At 37.1% G+C, this 23873-nt stretch overlaps 1 protein-coding gene across 2 annotated transcripts in view; it reads left to right on the forward strand.

The window, feature by feature from the left end:
* The window catches only part of LOC136858164 (hemicentin-1), a 709155-nt gene that overhangs the window by 602006 nt on the left and 83276 nt on the right, over positions 1-23873 (forward strand). Inside the window, exons 38-39 of one of the 2 annotated variants that reach the window (XM_067137503.2) lie at positions 5986-6146; positions 9296-9427. In XM_067137503.2, coding sequence (XP_066993604.2) covers positions 5986-6146; positions 9296-9427 — 293 coding nt within the window. Of the gene's footprint in view, positions 1-5985; positions 6147-9295; positions 9428-23873 lie in introns of those variants that run through there. The other variant, XM_067137504.2, reaches the window with a different exon arrangement.

A 23873-nucleotide genomic window follows, 5' to 3' on the forward strand; every position in this document is an offset into this window, starting at 1 on the left:
CGATCTCTAAGGCAATCATTAAAAATAGATATCTGTTATCGATTACAGCAAATGGCGTTGTGCTCGTAGCAAGATCGGTTGTAGATACAGCAGTGTGCATTATACTCTTTCGCAGTGAGAGTTCGCCACTTATGAAACTTTATCAGCAAATGTCCAGCATTTAAGTACAAAAATGCTGAAAACTAAAGTCACGACAGTTTTTCCGAGGGCCGAGGAATACAACAGTGAGGCCTTCTATATATTTGATGCTGCAAGAAAGCTTCTAATATGTAAGTACTGTAATGTTCGCATTACGCAGCATTACGTGAAAACGAAGAGACACTCGCGATAAATACTGTAGAGAATCAGAAACACACAAAAAGAAGAAGAATGAAGCAAATGAACATAATTTTAAGCGGCAAATAACAATCGGCGATACTTTAAACATCGCAAAGGAGTTGAAAAGTGGTAGAGAGCAATTTGTAATAGACACAACAAAAGCATTCATGCAAGCCAGCATTTCTATAGAAAAACTGGATAATCCTGGCATGAGGTCATGGATGAATATAAAAGGAAAGATAAATAATACCGACGATATGATGATATTAGTAGGCCTATTCTAAATAAATCGCACCGAGCTCGATAGCTGCAGTCGCTTAAGTGGAGGCAGTATCCAGTAATCGGGAGATAGTAGGTTCGAGCCCCACTGTCGGCAGCCCTGAAGATGGTTTTCCGTGGTTTCCCATTTTCACACCAGGCAAATGCCGGGGCTGTACCTTAATTAAGGCCACGGCCGCTTCCTTCCAATTCCTAGGCCTTTCCTATCCCATCGTCGCCGTAAGACATATCTGTGCAGGTGCGACGTAAAGCAAATAGCAAAAAATATCGCCTGGTTGAGTTGTAATAATGTTATTGTTTTCACGTCCCACTAATTACTTTTACGGTTTTTGGAGACGCCGAGATGTCGGAATGTTGTCTCACAGGAGTTCTTTATGCGCCAATAAAACTAGTAACACGGGGCTGACGTATTTGAACACCGGACTGAGCCAGGATTGAACCTACCAACTTGGGCTCAGAAAGACAACGCCTTAACTGTCTGAGTTACTCATCCCCGGCCAGGCAGCACCAGCATATCCATAAATATCCTCCAGGGATATATGGCTTTACAAAATGCAGTGAAAGCACGCCTGATAGAAGAGAAGAAAGAAGACGTTGTTAGTGAAGTTTTAGGAGGTTCGATAGAAGACCACAGTAAATTTGCACCAAGTTCGCAAGCATTATGGTTTCCGACGTCTAATGTGGTCAGTGAAAGGGGCTGCTTTGTTTACAAAAATATACTTTCTGACTGTCGCACAACTCTGAATCCTGATAATGTTGAAGCCATGCATATTTTTTACTTTGGAGACAAGTCATTCAAAATGTAAAAACGTGTAGAACCAAACCAAACCCCATGGCACTTAACACCCTGAAAGGGCCTTGGCCTTCCCAGTGACCGCTGCTCAGCCTGAAGGCCTGCAGATTACGAGGGGTCGTGTGGTCAGCACAACGCACCCTCTCGGCCGTTATTCTGGGCTTTCGAGACCGGGGCCGCCATCTCACCGTCAGTTAGCTCCTCAATTCTAATCAGGTAGGCTGAGTGGACCTCGAACCAGCCCTCAGGTTGAGAGAAAAATCCCTAACCTGGCCGCGAATCGAACCCGGGGCCTCCTGGCAAAAGGCAGGCACACAACCCCTACACCACATAACCGGCAAAAAAGTGTAGGCTATGTATAAATTCCTAACTTCCGCCTAACTTCATTTCGAGGTTTCAGTCATTTATATAGGCCTACCGGTATTTATTTCTATAACATTTTGTATATTTGGTTGTTCTAAGGTTTAATAACAATTTAATACATTACAAGTGTTCACTTTAAAACCTCTAATCACAAAATTAGTTAGATTTACCCCATACCATAAAGAATATTTCACAAGAAACATCGATCAGTATGACAATTTATTTCACGAAATACCTACCGAAATAGTGTTAGTTTTAACACCGAAATCAACAGTTTTATTTCACCAAAAAATAAGGCCCTTACTCATAAAGCAGTCAGTAATTCAGAGAGAATGTCATCAATTCCAGGTGCTTCGAACCTATTTAGATCTCTCAAAGCTCTCTTGAATTCTGACCTCAAAATTGGGTCACCCATTTCATCAGCATCAACAGCCTCTTCTTGTTCCAGCACCATATCATCTATGTCCTTACCTTTATACAACTGTCGGAAATGTTCCTGCCATCTTTCTGTCTTGTCTTCTTTCCCTAGAAGTGGTTTACCATCTGAGCTCTTAATATTAATACACCTAGTTTTCCTTTCTCAAAAGGTTTGTTTGATTTTCCTGTCTGCAGCATCTACATTTCCTAGGGCCATACAACTTTCAACATCCTTGCACTCCTCTTCAGCCATTCTTCCTTAGCTGCCTTGCACTTCCTATGCACTTCATTCTTTAATTGCCTGTATTATTTTCTGCCCTCTTCATTTTTTGCTGTCTTGTATTTTCGTCATTCATCGATCAGGTCTAGTATTTCTTGCGTTATCCATTGATTCTTTGTTGATCTTTCTTTTCTTCCTATAAAGCCCTACTGACGTCATTCCTCATGGCAGTCCATTCTTCTTCTACTGTGTATCCTTCAGCCTTTCCATTTAGTCCTTGTGCAGCATGTTCCTTGAAAAAATCCTTCACACTCCTTTCTTTCAACTTGTCTAGATCTCATCTCACTGGATTCCTTTCCTTCTTCAATTTCTTCAACTTCAGATAACATTTCATGACTAACAAGTTGTGATCAGAGTCCACCACTGCTCCTGGGAAAGTTTTGCAATCCAACACCTGGTTTCTGAATCTCTGCGTAATTATAATGAAGTTTATTTGATATCTTCCAGTGTCTCCAGGTCTCGTCCATGTGTACAGCCATCGTTTGTGGTGTTTGAACCAAGTATTAACAAGGACTAAATTGTTATAATCCAAATTCTCCTACTGCATTACCTTCTCTTCCTTGGCCTACCACTGAATTTCATTTTCCCATCACAATTAGATTCTTGTCACTTTTTTCATACTGTATTAAATCTTCTCTCTCTTCATATACTCTTTTAATTTCCTCATCATCCGCTAAACTAGTAGGGATATAGACCTGCGCTATTGTAGTGGGCATTGGTTTGGTGTCTATCTTGACAACAATAATCCTTTCACTATGCTGGTTGTAGTAGCTTACCAGCTGCCCTATTTTCTTATTCATTATTAAACCAACTCCTACATTTCCCCTGTTTGATTTTGTGTTGATAATTCTGTAGTTGCCTGACCAAAAATCCTGCTCTTCCTGCCAACGTACTTCACTTATACCAACTACATCTAACTTTAGTCTATCCATCTCCCTTTTCAGATTCTCTCACCTACCACAACAATTCAAACTTCTAACATTCCACGCTCTGACTCACAAAAGGTTAGTATCTATCTTCCTGATGATCACCCCCTCTCATGTAGTCCTCACCCGGAGATCTGAATGGGGGACTATTTTACCTCCAGAATATTTTACCCGGGAGGAAGCCATCATCAGTGCATCATTCATACAGAAAGAGCTGCATGTCCTTAGGAGTTAGTTACGGCTGTAGTTTCCCATCGCTTTCAGCCATGCAGCACTATCAATACAACTAAACCATGTTGAGTATTATTACAATGCCATATCAGTCAATCATTTAGACTGCCGGCCTTGGAACTTCTGAAAGGCAGCTACGCCCCTTTTGATGAACCATTCATTAGTCTGGTCTCTCGACAGATATCCATGCGATATGGTTGCACCTGCGGCTCGGCTATCTGCTTCACTGGGACTCACAAGCCTCTCCACCACAGCAAGATCACATGGTTCTCAGGGGTGAATATAATATATATTAATAATGTATTTCTGGTGCCAGGATGAGTGGTCAGATGGTTAAAGCATCGGCTTTCTGATCCAAAGTTGGTAGGTATGATCCTGGCTCAGTCTGATGGTTTTTGAAGCTGCTCAGATATGTCAGCCCCACTTCAATATATTTACCAGCACATAAAAAAACTCATGCAGAAAAAATTCTGGTACCTTGGCATCTCCAAGAACCATAAAAGTAGTTAGTGGGATGTAAAAACAATAACATTATTACTATTTCTGGTTTAATTCCACTTCTGCACATTTATGAGGTTGTGATTCTATTTCTATACCCCACTACTTTTTGGCAGAAGGACAATGTCTAGATCAGGGATGGCGAACTTATGCCACGCGTGTCACTAGGTGACACGCGAACACGATTTCGGTGGCACGCCACATGAGCATAATATTTTATATATACGTCTTGTAAGAAATACCGTAAATATCGAAAATCTCAATACTAGTTCCATTCGGACGTGCAATATGGCAACTGCTACACTGATAGGTCCGGAAGTCAAGTGAGATAGCCTCGTTTTCTGGTGGTTTTGTATACGGACATCGCAAACTTGTTTTCGGTGCCGAAAAGAACAGGAACTTAACAAAGGTGGTGACCGTATTTTTTCAAGAACTCTGGCTAAGGGAATTCGGACTGATAAAAAGATGTGTTGCCCGTGTTCGAAAACAATTGTATCCCCCACATTTAATGTAGAGCGCATTTTCGAGACTGGTCATTCACATGTTGGTTCCATTTCAAATGAAGAAAGAAGAGAGTTTGTCTCACAAAATGTCCAACATTACACAAAACAAACTAGTTCTTTTGTATCATCTTTCCGGCCAAGGAATAATATCAGTGCGGCTGTTTCTATCCGTCTCACTGCATAGTACAACATGTATGGGAAACAGATTTCTGACGGTGAGTTGTTGAAAGAAAGTTTCTTATTGACGTTCGACACATTATTTGAAAATTTCACTAACATACAACTTATAATTAACAGAATCAAAGGAATGCCACCCAGCTGAACTGCTGTCAAGGATAGAATAATAAAAATGAGTGAAGTAGTTTCGGAGCACTTGAAAGCTAATTTGGATAACTCCCACATGTATGCAGTATGTTTTGATGAAATCATGAATGTGACCTTACAAATAAGGATGGCTGTTTTTTATTTATTTATAGATTTTCTTATGGAAATGTGATGAAGGAGAAATTAGTTTAATTGTTGAGCGTACAAACTACAACATGGAAAGATAATGAAGCTAATGGAGGTAGTGAAGTCCATTCGCAATATTAGTACTTTTGATTTTTATATCTAATAATTATTTTTTAAATTTGTTTTATGTGCACCGATACAGATAGGTCTTGTGGCGACGATGGGATAGGAGAGGCTTAGGAGTGGGGAAACTGCCGTGGCCATATAATTGAGGTACAGCCTCACGGAACATGCAATCAAATGTATTTGCAAGATATATGTATAATAAATAAATAAATAAATAAATAAATAAATAAATAAATAAATAAATGAATAAATAAATAAATAAATAAATAAATAAATAAATCAGTAAATGAATAAATAAATAACATATGATGAAACATAATCGGGAATTTAGAAAGGAAGTCTCGAGGGTGGGGGCGGGGGAGGGGGGGTTGTAGGTTGTGGACATCCCGTAATGGAAATAGAAAGCAACAAGTGGCACAGTCAACAGATGATAATAATAAACAAGAGTTAAAATGGCACACTAGTAGGAAAAGGTTCACCATCCCTGGTCTAGATAGTCAGTGGCATGTAAATGAAGGAAAGCATGTTGCATGGTCTTGGAGAGAACTGCAGTATAATTTGTCAGCGACAGTGATCTGAACAGAATTTCTGGAAATTAGTAAAACTGTAATTGTAGAGAGAGAGAGAGAGAGAGAGAGAGAGAGAGAGAGAGAGAGAGAGAGAGTGTGTGTGTGTGCGTGCATGCGTGCGTGCGTGTTGGGACAAACAGTACATGGACGGACAGATGGATTTTAAAATGAACTTGGTTGCAATGTCTTCTTAGTAAAAATGTTCTTTTTTTCTCTCTCTCTCTCTCTCTAGGTATTTAGTGGAGACACTCTCTGCAGAGGACATAACAAGTTACTACAATCCTTCCCTATCCAAACTAAGCCACAAGATTTCTGCTACTATTGGAAGGAAAGCAGGCAGTGATTCTTGCCCTGATGGCTTCATGCTTCAACCAGAGGAATCATTTTGCCAAGGTCTGGTGCAATAATTTATATTCCTCTGTGTATGTTAATAATGAAATGGCATGTGGCTTCTAGTGCCGGGAGTGTATGAGGACATGTTCGGCTCGCTAGGCGCAGATCTTTCCATTTGACACCCGTAGGCAACCTGTTCATTGTGATGAGGATAAAATAATGATGAAGACAACACATATACCCAACCCCCATGCCAGTGAAATTTGCTGGGAATTTAACCTAGGACCCCTGTGACCAAAGGCCAGCATGCTAACCATTCAGCCATGAAGCCGGACATGTTATTAACAACAACAAATACATTGCAATTGGGAGATACCTGGTGGCACTTACTTATAGTAGTATAACAACAAAATTAAATTAAAGTATAAATTATGTCACTTTTTTTTTAATGAAGAAAGCCATTCTTTTGAGTGTTGACTTAAGCTAACATAAAAGTTAAGTTTTTCAGTCTGTTGAACACAGAATGTAATTTTATTTTTACAATTGGCTTTACATCGCACCGGCACAGATAGGTCTTATAGCAACGATGGGACAGGAAAGAGCTAGGAGTGGGTAGGATGCACCCATGGCCTTAATTAAGGTTCAGACCCAGCATTTGCCTGGTGTGAAAATGGGAAACCATGAGAAACCATCTTCAGGGCTGCCGACAGTGGGGTTCGAACCCACTATCTCCCAAATGCAAGCTCACAGCTGCGCGCTCCTAACCGCATGGCTGAATATAAATGTTAAAAAATCCATTTAATTTGGAGAATGTAAATCATGATAGGTATGAATTAATCCACATTCCAACATACTGTGTGTCGGACTAACCCCCTGTGATCTTAATGTGCATTTTAACCACTGAGTATAAATACTCTTGTCATTGTTTTTCTCTGTTATCAATCAGCCTTGACAAAGCCTACTGGAATGATGGCAAAACATCAGCAATTCACCAAACCAGAGCATGGCACAGCAGCCCAGAAGCACCATGAACAGCCTGTGGGTCATCAGTCCACAGACTGGGTTGATGCAACTCTCCATGTGACCCTATCCTGTACTAACGTTTTCATTTCTATCTGACTACTATATCCTACCATCCTACATCCACTCTAGTACGGTATGCCTGTCTTGTACTTCACTTACACCAACTACATACAACTTTCCCTTTTCATGTTCTCTAACCTACCACAATGATTCAAACTTCTAGCATTCCACATAATAACTCACAGGATGTCAGTATTCATCTTCCTGATGATTGCCCTCTCTCATGTTGTCCCATCCCAGAGATCCAAATGGGGGGCTATTTTATCTGTGAAATATTTTACCCAGGAGGAAGTCATCATCAGTTCATCATTCATTCACTGAGAGAGAGCTGCACATCCTTGAGAGTACAGAAGGTCATTCAGGATCCTGGGGGTGATTTCTGAATGGTAATTAGTGTATCAAAAGCCATGTCTCCACTAATGATCATACTCAGTTGGGAAGCCAACATTTCTAGCTATAGTCTGACAATGTAATTTCCATTGCAGCAAACATTTTTGCAGAGCTGTGGCTGGATGCTTTATCTTGATGTACCAATACCTGATTTGTCACCCTCCCATATAGTGCTGGGATATCTGTGTTGTAAATGGGTGTTAAAACATCTTTCTGATAGTACCGGTTATGTAGAGTTCACCTTCACATTATTAGCAACATGGCGAATGATTTACTTGCCATTGTAGCAGTATCCAGCATTGATCAGGAAACTCTTGGAAAACCTTCCTGGCATTCTTTATACAATTTCTAATCTTTTTTCTTTTTTCTCTAGGGCAGTAGTAAATTGAGCAGATTTTGTTACAGTCACTAAGGTACACATATACTTTGTCTAATGTCACCACATTCTTCTATCTGTTCCACGGCAGATAGCCCTCTTACAGCTTTCTTGTGTTACTGTGACGTTCCGAAATGTGATTAGGCAACAGCTTGTGAACCTGGCACTTATTCTGCTTTTCTAATTGCAGCCTTTACTTTCCTCACCACGTCTGGTGTGCAGCTGGTGGCTGGTCATGAATTTGCCTGTTCCCCACCCCCTCCCGCCTGCCCCCTCTGGAATTAAGCCCAGTCGGCCTTTGACTTTTTTATTCATTACAGCGCTGATCCTGTTCTTTGATATCAATAAATCATGCTTCTTGCACATTTCTTATATTGCAGAATAGCTATATTTAGCATTGGAAAGGGCTGTTACATAGTCCTACTTGTTAAGGTCAATCAGCTTCAGCATTGTTGCTGCTAGTGTAACAAAACTCTATCCACACATTCTCAGTACTGACGTGAAATTTTGTTAACCTTAAAAACTAATTAATCCTTCAGAGAATCATATTGTCTTTAACTGTTTTTATAATGGTGTCATATATGAATTTTCTCTTCAGAATGCTTTCAACCACTTGCTGTATGGCTGTATCTGGAAACAGACTCCTAGGTTAGGAACGCTTGTTCTTCTCTGACTGTTACCAACATTGTATCTAGCAAAGTACTCTAGTGTGATATTTTTAAATAGTGCACACTACTTGAATTTTCTCTGTTCATTGAGAGTATTGTTGCTTTCAGATATCCAAAATCACGCTTGTGCTTCATATGAGACAGTCACCTGGAAATGATACCTGAAACCAGAAACATCAGTCTTTTTCAAATTCATTATTGCTTTAAAAACCAGAAATCTATAGTTTGAAAATTGAGCACGTGCCATTAGTTTAATATTTTGACAAAATTTACAGAATTATTTGTTATGTGTGCAAAACTTTTTAGAGACTTTTCAGTGCATAGGTAGTGCTGTTGATGCTATTGTCATGTAATTTAAGGACCATACTAACAAATTATACGTATTTAAAAGAATCTATATTTCTCACATCACATTTTTAAAAGAATCAATATTTCTCACAACATCTCATTTTTTCCCCCTTATCCTCTAAAATTCTGCCATGCAACTTATCTGTCTCTAGTAAGCGGTTGCTAAATGTCCAAAGAATTATGACTTTTCTTATTACTATGTGGTTTTAAACCATGTGTGCTTAGGTTGTTTTTTCTTTCTTTCAGATTTTGATCTTTAAGCAGCTGACTTTGTATTAATACTTCTTTGTGATTATTCATAACCTTTATTTTCTATTTGAAGTGAATAAATTTTTCATTCACAGATATTGATGAATGTGCCAACCCTCTTCTAAATAAGTGTCATGTGACACAAATTTGTGAAAATCATTTTGGATCATATGTGTGTGCATGTCCTTCTGGCTTGCAGTCAATAGCAAAAGGTGCTCCTTGCTTTGGTAAGTAAGAGAACATGACAGTAATTCTTTTTTGTTATGGGATGGCTTTCATAACACTAGATATGATGGTCAGTTGGGTTTACATTGTGTAAGCCAAAGGCCAGCAACATGTTGACTCTTCTGAATAAGTGTCATGTGACACAAATTTGTGAAAATCATGTTGGATCATATGTGTGTGCATGTCCTCCTGGCTTGTAGTCAATAGCAAAAGGTGCTCCGTGTTTTGGTAAGTAAGAGAACATGACAGTAATTCTTTTTTGTTATGGAATGGCTTTCATAACACTAAATGTGATGGTCAGTTGGGTTTACACCATGTAAACCAAAGACCGGCAACATGTTGACCCTTCTAAATAAGTGTCATGTGACACAAACTTGTGAAAATCATGTTGGCTCGTATATGTGTGCATGTCCTCCTGGCTTGCAGTCAATAGCAAATGGTGCTCCGTGCTTTGGTAAGTAAGAGAACATGACAGTAATTCTTTTTTGTTATGGGATGGCTTTCATAACACTAGATGTGATGCACAATTAGAATTGAAGAAGGTTCAACCTATTCAATACAAATGTGTTGTACAAGTTGTTCACAACATATTATTTATTATTACTAGTACCGGTTTCGACGCTTTATGGTGTCATCATCAGCTAGAAATCACAAAGTGGGCAAAATACATGTCACAAAAGTTGTATAGATAATACATACATTGCAAAATACAAATAATAGGCTCTTTTCTCATTAAAAGCTAGAAGAATGATGTGTAAAATATGGTGATATAATATAACACATGGAGGCGTTATAGTCTAATGAGTTAGGTAAGTATTGTACAATAAAATTGGTCTGATGAATGAGAATAAAAGTCTTCATATGATAATAAAACGATGCAATAAAATTGTCCACTCTTCTATTGTTGTTCTATGGAAACATATATAAGTCCAGGTCCAGTGTTGTATGTGGTTGGCAAGACCAACAAATATTTGTCTAAGGCCGGGACACCTGACGTTGAGAGGTTGAATAAGGTTGATTTTTAAGGTTGTCTCAGCTCAACATGGGTGGTGAAGCTTAAAAGGAAGAAAAAACTAAGTTAGTGAAATGGATGGCTAAAAATGGGATCGCGGCCGAATATGATAGGATATGAGACTCACCTTGTTTAGCGTGCTGGATATATGTTGTGAGAAGAGTTGTGGGCGAGTGAGATGGGTGTGAATAAGTTGAGTGAGTGTGAAGGTAGGGTGGGAGGAGTGGGAAGAGGAGGGGGGAGGGGGAGAAGGAGAGAGGAATGGAATGGAAGGGATGGGAAGGCGGAGTTCAAGGCGGGTCATTAGACTATAATGCCTCCACGTGTTATATTATATCACCATATTTTACACATCATTCTTCTAGCTTTTAATGAGAAAACAGCCTATTATTTGTATTTTGCAATGTATATATTATCTATACAACTTTTGTGACATGTATTCCGCCCACTTTGTGATATCTGGCTGATGATGACGCCATAAAGCGTTGAAACCGGTACAAGTAATAATAAATAGTATGTTGTGAACACCTTGTACAATACATTTGTATTGAATTGGGTTGAACCTTCTTCAATTCTAATTGTGAATCTCAGTTCAATATGGGAAAATGAAGTTTGTAACTTATAATATCTAGATGTGATGGTCAGTTGGGTTTACATCGTGTAAGCCAAAGGCCGGCAACATGTTGATAACAATCTACCGGTAGATCATGAGAAAATAATTACTGTAGATTGTGAGCTGTAAGGAGAGAAAAAAAGTTCCAGAAAATGTTCAAATTCCCCATGCTAAATTCCCACACAAGTGCTAGAAATAGGTTGTTCTTTTTACTTTAACTTGTTCATGTATGAGCAGGTTCTGCAATGGCTGAAAATGTTATTTCCCTTGCATATGTACAATGCAGTGAGGCTGTATTGCATACCAGTTGTCACATTTTCCCATCATTATCATCATCATCATCATTATCATTATTATTCACATATTGAGTTTGAGTCCCTTTGAGTAATCTACCAGAGATAGATCAAACTTACTCTAACCTGGAAGTTTATCCTTTGGGAACTAGATGTCCCTAGCTGCAATTTTCTAGTGCTACCTTGTGCTATCAAACTTGAGAATCTTGGTGTTTGGTAGTTTGGTAACCTAATCATCTTTCAATTTTTTATTTGTTATTTTGAAGTTACCATCGCTGTTATAAAGTTTATTCACCTATCAAATTATTCGTTACCAAATTGAATTCAACCAATAAAAAAGAAATTTGCATTATTATTCTAGAATTATCTGCCAGACCCTTATAAAAGCTATGAGACTTTTGAGCCAAGTATCTGTCTCCAGCAATTCACTGAAGTGTGTTACATTACTGAGGAGATATCCCTCTGGAGATTTTGAGGTGGGGTCTGGCATGAGAAAGCACCAACACAAGGTAAAAGCAGAATTTTCATCAAACTATAAATAAGTTTGTGCGATTAAATGGAAGATTCCAGCATTCACCTAACCCATTGTATGTAATGGTTAGGTCGACCTGCGTTTACACTATTCATCAAGACTCTTCACATCAACAAGTCCACAAACATGCTGCATACTACAGCATGGTCCATTGTGCATTCAGTATCCCAATGTTTAAAAAAAAAAACTTTACATAACTTAAACACCATCAGAAACATAGCCAATGCCAACGGATATAATAAACATTTCATTGAAGGAATAATAAATAAAGTCAGACATTGACCCTCCACTACCCTCAGTAAAGAAAAAAAACCTTGTTTACCACTTACACTTTTAATAATACACAAATACACCAGATTTCTAACATTTTCAAAAAACATGATATAAAAATATATTTTAAAACAGATAAATTAATTTCAATAATAATGCATCAATTCTACACAATACAAACTCAATAATAACAATAATAAATTATATAGATCAGTTATTTATATGCTTAAATGTAGTAGCTGTCTGTCCACATATATCAGCCAAACAGGTAGAAACTTTGACATGAGGTACTTAGAACATGTAAAGTCATGTAAATATAATAGATGCTCAGCTATGGGAAAACATGATGGACTCAAACCATAAATTCACGAATATTGATCAAGATCTGAAAACCTTTAAAATGCTTAATGATAGACCAAGATTTTGAAATTCTCAGCACCCTAAAAAAAGGCCCTCTCCTTGATATCACTGAAAACTGTTTCATTCACCTGGATCAATACTTCAATCCAATCCCTATTTCAACCTTAATGAGATATCAGAAAAACCAAACCTTTTCTTTGATCTATTAATTCTTATTTTCAGTAAAAAGAACTTTAATAACTTTTTTTTACTTTTCTCCAAATTCCCTTCAGCAAACACCCATCATTCTACATCTCTCAGCCCCACCTTAGGCTATACTATACCTTCCTGCTCTTCCTCCTTCCATCTACAACTCACCTCTATTCTATTTCTTTGCTTTTGCTCTTTCAACTTTTTCAAGGATGCATATTGAAAACAAATGAACATCTCAACACTTTCCCATCAACATTATTCTGTTCACAGTTGTGTCAGATTAACTGAATTCTGGAATATTCACCAAGTGCTAGTATTTTAAGTGTTTGACCTGGTCTTTTGGGAGGTGCATTCTTCAAATTGGAAGAAAATGTTGAGAACTTACACTAGAAAATGTGTGATCGTGACGAGTGTTTATCATTCAACTCTTTACTTGTTTTGCACCAAATGTCAACAACACACTCTTATGTCATAAGTTTCATCTATTATAATTTATGTCTTGCCTTAACTTTATGATTTATGTCTCAAACCTTTTGGATCAAATAGAAACAGGTGATAGTGGGTCCACAACCGATTATATTGAGATAGGAAACCAACAGTCAGAAATGCATATTTATACTGTTACGGACATACATAGCATTCACCGCATAACAACAACTGGTTGCAACTTCAAAATTAGATACTCAGAACACGTTAATGCAATAAAATATAACAGGTTTTCAGCAGTAGGACAACTATGCATGACGTAAACAATAGTTTCACTATGATAGACCAAGATTTTGAAATTCTCAGCGCCCTATACAAAAGGCCCTCTCCGTGATATCACTGAAAACTGTTTTATACAACTTGATCAGTTTTTCAATCCCAACCTTGACCTGAATGATATTTCTGAGAAGCCAAACACCCTTTTAGACTTCCTCATCTCAATTTTGAATAACCTCAAGTCGACAAGTACAGTAGAAGTCCGCTACAGTGAGTACGGCATATAACGAGAACTGCAAGCAATCAACTTCATTTTCCGTATCAAAATTTAATCACTAAGTTTTACAATATTTAAAATTCTTCCACCGTTTTGATACTTTTTTTGCCTTTTGGCAAATTTTATTTGTCAACAGTACATGTTTCGTTCCTTATTTAGGAACATCCTCAGCTGTTATTGTAGCTTAGGTGAATTGCTAAGATTTTAAACACGTTAATTTGCAAGTACATTCACTTAAAAACTTCTAAAAATACCAATTAAATTAAATGATATTAAAAACAATGTGGGGGTTAGTGTGTTAATGATATGAGAACGGATGATTACATGGTTGGTCAGCTTAAAAACTGTGTCTATTCATTTGAATAGTTGTTAAAAATTTCATTCTGTTACATTAAAATGTCTGTTTGCAGTTAAAAGTTTTAAAAAATGTTTGACTTTGTAACACTGTTCAAATTATTGAATGTTTTATGTTCTGTTCCTTCCAGGTAAGTTGTTATATATTATGAGTTTGTTTATGGTGCCTTGGATTGAGTCTAATGTGGAACTTGAAGCTGATTGTTGATCAATATTTGTGAAGGGAGCTTCGTTTCAATTTCTGAAATGAAATGAAATGAAATGAAATAAAATAAAATAATGAAATGGGAATTTGTTTTAAAAAACATGTGTCTTTACTTAATAACTAAATGTGTAAAAAAGTTCTTTACCTTGCTATTTTAGACTCCGATTCTACTGTGACCCTGGAGGGACGTTTGTTGCTGCTTTGCGTCTTGTATAGTAATGGTGTGTGCGTTCCGTTGTATGCCACTCCTTACGGGAAGGCGAGGTTGCGGAGAGGTAAGGGGGCGTGTCGGTTACTGTCACGGCATCAACTTTAGAAGGGCTAATGAGAGGGGATCTACAAAATGGCGGAGGTTCGGTCTTATTTATCCTTTTACTATTTGTATTGTGTCTTTTGCCTAAAATTTCAAGACTTGATAGTGTCCCTTCAAATATAGGATTTCTAATGTCAATAGTTTCATTTAGGTTATTGTCCTGATTGCTTTTTTGTTCTAAATAAATGTATAGATTTTCCAATGCATTAAGGAGAGCTCTTTTGTTTATTTTATGCAATATAGTTAAATCCTGCTCTATGGTTGTAAATTGATGTCCGGTTGAACTCATGTGTTGACCCATCGCGGAAATTTTTTTCTTTCAGCGTTGACATGCTCCTGGTATCTTACAGTAAAACTGTGCCCTGTTTGTCCAACATAACTTTTTTTTACATTGGTGACACTTCAATTTATGAACTCCTGATTCAGAATGTTTGTTTCTTCCTAGGGAATTAACACTGTTGTAATTAAATAATTTATGCTTTGTGTTATTGCTGGTTGAATATGCAATCTTATAATTATATTTTCTAAACAAATTGGTTATTGTGTATAAGTTAGGGTTATTGAACGTGAACTTGGCGTATTTGTCTTTCTTTTTTGTTTCGGGTTTTAGGTTAGTTTGTAATTTCCGTTTGAATTTACCGATTATTTTGTTTATTATTGTTGGTTCAAAACCATTGTATTGGGCTTGTTTGCGAATAAAGAGCAGTTCTTTTTCTCTTTCTGTGTGTGTAAGGGGTATATTAAACGCTCTATATATATATAACTGTAATAAGCTGACCTTTTTTGCGATTCTGGGTGCAATGAGTAGTTCTTTATTGTAATGGGAGTAAAAGTGGGTTTTCTGTGTATCTTGAAGACAAACTCTTCCTTTTTCCGTGTTACATTTATGTCTAAAAAGTTAATGGAGCTTTCTTTTTCTTTCTCTTATGTAAACTTTATTCTGGAATCAAGTGTATTTAATTTATTGAGGATATCGTCACTGTTATTCTCTCTTCGATCTATTACGACAAAAGTGTCGTCCACAAAGCGTATCCATAAATTGAGACCTTCTATTTGTCCTATTATTTTGGTATGTTCGAGGTAATCAAGATAAATATTGGCTAAAATGCCCGAAGTGGGAGCACCCATTGGGAGGCCTTCTTGTCTATATATTTTTTTTATTGAAAGTGAAGTAATTGTGTTTAGTAACAAATTTAAGTATATTAATGAAATCTTCTACTTCTGGTATGCCGAGTTGTTTAGGTTCTATAAGATTCTTCCTGATAATTTTTATTGTTTCGTCCACTGGAACATTTGTATATACATGTCCTTGATATCAAAGGAACATGTTACTTGATGTGGTGTTAATTTAAAGTTTTTGAGTACTTTGCAAAAGTCTACTGAATTTTTTTATTGGTGTCTTGTTGTGAAAAACGTAATGTTTGGTTAGGAATGTATGTACGTATTGCGATGTTTTATAAGTAGGGCTGTTGCGGAAGTTTATTATTGGTCTTATGGGAATTCCTTCTTTATGTAACTTTGGTAAGGCTCTTGCTGTTGGAAGGCCAGGATTCATGTTTATCAGTTTTTGGACGTCTTGTTCACTTAAAATAAAGGTTGCGTTTCTTAATAGCGTTTTTAACTCTTTCTGAGTTTTAGTTGTTGGGTCTCGATCTATTTCCAAAAAAGTGCTATTATTGAAGAAAGTTTCTGATTTTTTACGTATTCCTCCTTATCTAAAACTACTATTGTCCCTCCCATGTCCGCTTTGGTAATTACTATTTCCTCTTGTTTTATTTTATATGATGAATTTGAAGTAGGTTTATGTCTGTTATGGGAAACTATTAAGCCTTTCACTAGGTTCGGAATTTTCTTTTTTACCTCGTGTTTGACGTCACTCTGAACTTTGTTAGGGAGTTTTTGTATAGCTGTTTCTACTTCTGCAATGGTGGTTATTAGCACTTTTTCTTTGTTTCTAGCTATCCAATTGAAATTAGGGCCTTGACTTAGGGTTTTTCATTTCCTCCTCAGTGAGATTAACCTTAGAAATATTCTTAACGGGCAAAGGGTATTCTTCCAATTCATTTTCTGAATTTGAAGAGTAAGCTTTGCCATTTTCATTTTTTATCCTGGCATTTTTTAACGATGTTAATTTGTTATTAAGGGTTTCCTGTTTTTTACTTAAAACGATATCCATTTTTTCATGGGTGTATCTTTGAAACGAATCCACTCTAAGGGTAACAGTAGTGTTGGACTTTGGAGACGTGCCAAATACATTTTACCATTGAGAAATGCTTTCTTTCTGTAAAGGTATTTTATTTCATTTTTTAGCCATATTTGATTGACACTCTTTTGTGTTTCAAAGTGGTGCCTGGAGGGTACGTGTTTCTTTTGGGTTTTACTTAGAAATTTAGGAACTAGGTTGTCTTTAAGACATTTCTTTAAGAAATCTATGTCCTTAGTTAGCTTCACCTTTAGATTGAAATAGATGTTGCCTTGTTTATTTGCCTGGTTGGCTTTAGACTTGCAAGCAATCAACTTCATTTTCCGTATCAAAATTTAATCACTAATTTTTACAATATTTAAAATTCTTCCACCGTTTTGATACTTTTTTTTTTTTTTTCCTTTTGGCAAATTTTATTTGTCAAGAGTACATGTTTCGTTCCTTATTTAGGAACATCCTTAGCTGTTATTGTAGCTTAGGTGAATTGCTAAGATTTTAAACACGTTAATTTGCAAGTACATTCACTTAAAAACTTCTAAAAATACCAATTAAATTAAATGATATTAAAAACAATGTGGGGGTTAGTGTGTTAATGATATGAGAACGTATGATTACATGGTTGGTCAGCTTAAAAACTGTGTCTATTCATTTGAATAGTTGTTAAAAATTTCATTCTGTTACATTAAAATGTCTGTTTGCAGTTAAAAGTTTAAAAAAATGTTTGACTTTGTTTCAAATATGTTTTCATGATACATATACGGTTAGGTTAGGTGACGCCGTATGAAGGAGAAAACTGAAGTGTTTGCCACAGAAACCTCTGGAGTGATACCGTATTTCTCGGAATCCAAGATGACTGTTTTTTCTCAGAATCTCATGCGAAAAGTCAAGGGTTGTCTTGCATTCGTGGCTTAACAGTAAGTTAATGGATACCACTGGCAACTACTGCGGTAACCAGGTTGCTCCTTTTCACTTCCGCAGGCACACACAAAACTCGCCTCTTTATTATACATTGCTAGCCGCGACAACTGGTTGTACAGTGCCTGTGTGTAACTTCACTTGATCTTGGCAAATAGTGAAGAAAAAATGGCATTCTATTAGCCTCTACAAAAATGTTTCTCAAATCTGCAGAATGGCATCAAAACATGCGAGCCTTCGAATTCTTAGAAAGGCCAGCTACTCAGTGGCAGAGTTATAACGCATCTATTGTACGTGAAGCTTGGTAAAATTAAGTTTTATAGACAGCTGGAATTTTTTTGTTATGGATAGTTGTATTGTAAAGATACGTGGAAAAGGTATTGCCGGCAAATTTTCAACGGGTTCTCGTCGATATTATGATGCCAATTTTAAGTTAATGGTTATTAAACACTTGGAAATGTAGAATAATTGTGCAGCTGCAAGAAAATATGGCATAGGCCTAACTAAATCCAATATTTGGCATTGGCGTGAAGACAAAGAGCTAAAAAAAATGCATGCTGTACGAAAATTGCATTTAGTGGTCTGCAACAAGGACGCTTTCAAGAAGTCGAAGATGAAATTGTGAGGTACGTGCACAAAAAACGCAAGGGCAGAATGGCCATACCATGGCGCAATAAACTCGTTCGTTGACTTTCAACGTCCGTGATTAGGTCTATACATCACTAGGCGGCAAGTGAGACGTGCGTGTAGAGGTAGCTGGTGATATCTGACGCTGAGTAAAAGTAACAGTCTTATAGACAGCAAGAATAATTTCCTGATGGATTGTCGTATTTTAGAGACGCATGGTATTGTACTGTATTTATTGTACTGTATTTATTTATCATAAGTCTGTACAGAGTTCTCCTCCATTTTCACAGACACTATACATAGGTGTACATAAATGCATGAATGAGGTTTTTTTTTTTATGATTCCATGACCGAATAATATTGTCATGCATGCATGAATAAATGAATGAACACTTCACTCCCAGTCACGGATAGCCACCAACTGAGGAGAGAGCATTCGGTTGGCAGGATAAATGCATGGATGGGATTATGCATGACTACTGCCCGGTCGTGTTATCCACCCCTGGTGAGAAAAAGGAGCCACCTTCCCAAGGATAACACGTCCGGCCCTTTCCCTTGAGGCCCAAACAGAAGACCCCACCTGATCTAATAGCTGTCAAACACTAATTTCTCACCATTCCCTAATTTCTGCGAGGCACACGTAAGCGGAAATCCCGCACCTCATGTGCCCCCTCCCTATTCTTCTTTCTCTGTTGCATTTAGATCACTCTACATATTCGATTGGGATAGGCCCGTCCTATCCCGTCCTACTTCGGTTATAGCCTTACATAAGTGTATGAATGAATGAATGAATGAATTAATTAATTAATTGGCTATGATTCCCTATCTAAAATAGTGCCCTTTGCACAGGCGGATTGCCATTCCACATGCAAGGGCCACGCCTACGATTATCTACATGAGTGTATGAATTAATTGATTAATTAATTACCAATTCCCTAACTGTATTGAGAAAACTCGTATGGATGGATTTATGAATGGGTATATGGATATTCATGCATGCATGTTAGGAAAAAATACTCATCCCTCCCAGTACGGATAACCAGTAACTGGGGAGAGAGCCCTTGTTATGAATTAAATAAATGATTGAATGAATAATATGTGGAATGAGTAGTGAATGAATGAGTGAATGTTATCAACCTTCAGCCACGGATCGCCAGCAGCTGAGGATGAAACATTATATCCATTGGGCCCTGTCTCATTACAAACAGTTTGACAGTTAATTACGTTATGGCTTACTAACATATCGACTTTACAGTGCTACATATACTAATATTCCTTTTACTACATAGCCCTATTGGCAATTTCTTAACTAATCGGTTCGCAACACAATCATCCATCCGTAATATGACCTACCCTCATTGTAGGCTCTTTCAACACTCTTCTACATGAATTTCTAATTACAATTAACAGTTTACTGAGATTACCAGGTTTATACCATTCTTTGCTTATCATCTTAATAATCCTATAGCCATTCTCATCCTCATTTATCATATATTGTTCCTTGTTATTCAAAAATTTCCTTCTCACCGCTATGGTTTCTTTACATGATTTCAACATGTGAAATTCTTCTCTGTTTTCACCACAGAGAAGGCACCTTGTTGCATCTTTCACTTTAATCCATCCCCTATTCTTGTAAATTCCCATTAACCACCATATCAAACCCCTGATTTCTCTTCTATTTACACTCACAATATTTATGTTCATATCCTGCCTTATCCTAATAAACTCTGAGAGGGTCGCCTTGCTTCTACACTCGGATACCAACCACTGTCTTTGAATATCTCTGAGTCGTCTAATGATTAGTTTATTCGTTGATCTTTCCAACCTCTCCCAATAACTTCCATATCCCAACCTATCTAATATACTTCTGATTTTCGTTAACCAATACTCTCCCTGGATATTATCTTAGAGACGCATGGAAATAGGTATTGCCGGCAACTTTTCAACGGGTTCTCTTCGGTATTATGATGACAATTTTAAGTTAATGGTCATTAAACCCGCAGAAATATAGAAAAATTGTGCAGCCGCAAAAAAAAAGGCATGACGAAAGCCAATGTTCGGCATCTAAAAATAGTCCAAAATGCGTAGGCCTACTGTACAACAAAGGCATTCATATGATTTTACAAAGTACTTCTTGAGCCTGATTTAAATTTTTTTTAAGGAAAAAGTGGGGTTCGTCTTGGATTCAGAGAAATACGGTACTATATTTTTTCAGAATAAAATTAAACATACACGTACACGTAATATCGGATTACGAAAAATAACAAACAATCTGTAGTGTGGATATCATCTGCGGAAACGCAAGTTTTGAACAAACTGATTACTGTTTCATAAAGTTTTCTAATGTGTAAGGAGGTTAACGACAATCCGCTATAGCGAGTAAAATTTTTGCTGTTATGAATTCTTGCTATAACGGACTTCTACTGTAGTCATCAATCTTTCACGTTTTACACAACACTTTTTCACGCTACTTGCCCCTTCCGAAAAGACCCCCTGATCCACCTTAGACAATCACCCCTCCCTGCCACCCCCTCACAAACTCTCCTTTATCCCTCCCCTACCTCTACTTTCTTATTTGCTTCACATTTTGCCTCCGCTACACATGTCAATCATCATGGCATGCTGATAAAGGTGAGCCTCATAATTTAACTTGTACTAAATTTCTTACTCCTTGTTTCAATTCTATTTAAGTCTCCTTATTATCTGTAGCGGTGGTTCAAAAGTACACAAACACGAATAATAATAATAATAATAATAATAATAATAATAATAATAATAATAATAATAATAATAATAATAATAATAATAATAATAATAAATAATAATAAATATAATAAAAATAAACGTTAATAAAATGTGAATGAGGAAATAGTAAATAATAATATAGACACTTAATAATATGAATAAGGAAATTGTAAAATGACGCAGTGGCGGTGAATTCATATCAAAACATGGAAATGTGACGAGTAACTTTTAAATATGCAAAATTAAATCAAATATCCGGGAACACTTACAGGCCTAAAAATGACAGCTAAGAGAGAAGAGTGGATGGTGCGAGGGCCCTATGAGGTCCATGGGAACTTATGACGTTATGGGGAAGAAAAGACTTGCAAGAAACACCCTCTAGCTCAACTATATTAAAAATAACAAACAAAAAATTACAAAAACAAAGTTAAATCACAAAGCAGCTGATACTTAATGCTTTTGACAAACTGATACAATTACGAATCCAAAAACACAAATGAATGGATTGTTGATTTAAAAAAACAGGTGAAAGACTTGAAATTACCAACAGCGGGAATCTAGGGCAAACTCGGACACGTTAAATTTAAAACTTTAAATATGACATTAAGCAAGGAAATACCGAAATACCAAAGTAATTAAATTAAATTAAATGAAACCAGAAAACATTGAGAATAACATTGATATAACACTTACCCCGGAAAGGCAGGGGTTCCCAAGGGAAACCCTCAAGCTTGCGCTCGCTAGGGTGGTCGGATATAAATGACGCCGAGCACATGCATCATTTTTTTTTAAGCTGGCAGAAAGTCCGGAAATGGCCCGATCACAACCGACCAATGGGAAACAATTTCCACTAGATTCCCTATATTTTCGCCAATAGGAAATCTCGTTATTCTAGCGAATGAAATTGACTGACCATATATGGTCATATTAAGATAGCAGTTTCTCGAGGTTTCCTATTGCGACACCTATTTCAACACCCATAACCGCGCATGCGGTACAGGCTGTTTTGAATTAAAGCACCTTTACATTTTCATCAGATTACAATTTTGATATACAGAATTACAAAAATCAATTTTCAAATAATTCTTCAAGAAATTCTTCAAGTTAAAATGTCCCAAGTGTCTTTGCTTGCTGACATTAATTTAAATTATCAATTACATAAAATTTACGTTTACAGTTTCATATTATCTTGATGTTTCCCCCCAAAAATTAATAGAATTTTAAAATTATTCCAGCAGAGTCCAGAGTTACAACCAAAAATGGAATCCATCAGACATGTAAAATAAAAAAAACTTGAAAATTATTTTTCCCATAGTTGTAGTTCTCTGTCTCACCACATACTACATTATCATTTTGCCTCCCCTACACATGTCAATCATCACAGCATGCTGATAATGGTGAGCCTCATAATTTAACTTGTTCTAAATTTCTTACCCCTTGTTTCAATTCTATTTAAGTCTCCTTTTCTTTACGGTTCATATATCCGCGTCGAACTAAGGAACTTGAGTCCTACACTGTACCCTAGGACTTCATGTATGTCGCTTTCCACTCTTCAGCATGCCAATAGAACAAATGCCTATAAGACCTTGCTTAGCAACAACTGTACACAAGCTGCATCTCTCACAATCAATCTTTTAACGAGTCATCCTGCAAGATTTTTAACTCATTATTTACCATCAATTCAATGTCTTTTACATGATTACAGCACAGCAGGAATATACAAGACTGTCACATTACAAATGAACTTCAACTGAATTTACATCTTTATAAAAAGTGTTGTTATTTCTACGTATACCTTTTGAATGTAAATATCATCTTACATTTGTTATGTGTATTTATAATTGTTTATGGTTTAGTTCTTTTGCACTGTTCTCTTAATTGGCTGATGATGACTGATGATGACACTTTAAATGTGTCAAAACCGGTCCCAAAGTTAACATGTTGTAACTTAATATTGGTATAACTTAATAACAGTGTATTGAAAAGGTGGAAACTCTATACTTTCTTTTTAGTATTGTAACAACAACGCAGCTCATAGTAATTGTTCAAAGTGACCACCATCAGTCTCAATACATGCATGGCAACGGTGCATGAAGTTCTAATAATACCAATATAAATGGTCCGTTATTGGACATTATAAATTTTCCTTATATTGGTATTATAAATTTGCTCATTCAGGACAAATATTTCAGATTCCCTATGGGAATCAACATCTATATCATCGCATGAAGTTCTGTCGCACTCTCTCAAAGATCCCTGGTGTCTGTTGTACCAGGAGACAGGCATCTTGGACCCTAGCAAGCAGGTCTTCATCCGTTTCTACAGGGGTTTCATACACTAACGGTTTGACGTAACCCCAGAGGAAAAAGTCCAGAGGTCTGAGATCCAGTGATTGCACTGGCCATGGGCCAGGACCTCCCATTTCAATCCAACGATGAGGGTAGGTTTTGTTCAGGTGCCCGCTGACATTAACATCGAAGTAGGCTGGTACACCGTCATGTTGAAACCACATCCTTTCACAGACAACAAGGAGTACAGTATCCAGGAACTGTGGCAGCACATCTCGCAGGAACATCAGGTAACATGGACCAGTCAAATTGGGAGGCAGCAAAGAAGGTCTTATTAGTTGATCTTGGACAATGCCCGCCCATACATTGACAGAGAATCATTGCTGGTGGCCACAGATGTGGGTGGCATGGGGATTGTCCTCACTCCAGACATGGCTATTGTGGCTGTTGAAAACACCATCATGGGTGAATGAAGCCTAATCCATGAACAATACAAACTGTACAGAGTTTGGCACTACATCACTGCGGTGAATAATCCATTGACAGA

The sequence above is a fragment of the Anabrus simplex genome, chromosome 1 (assembly GCF_040414725.1).
Source record: "Anabrus simplex isolate iqAnaSimp1 chromosome 1, ASM4041472v1, whole genome shotgun sequence".
Classification (NCBI taxonomy): Eukaryota; Metazoa; Arthropoda; class Insecta; order Orthoptera; family Tettigoniidae; genus Anabrus; species Anabrus simplex.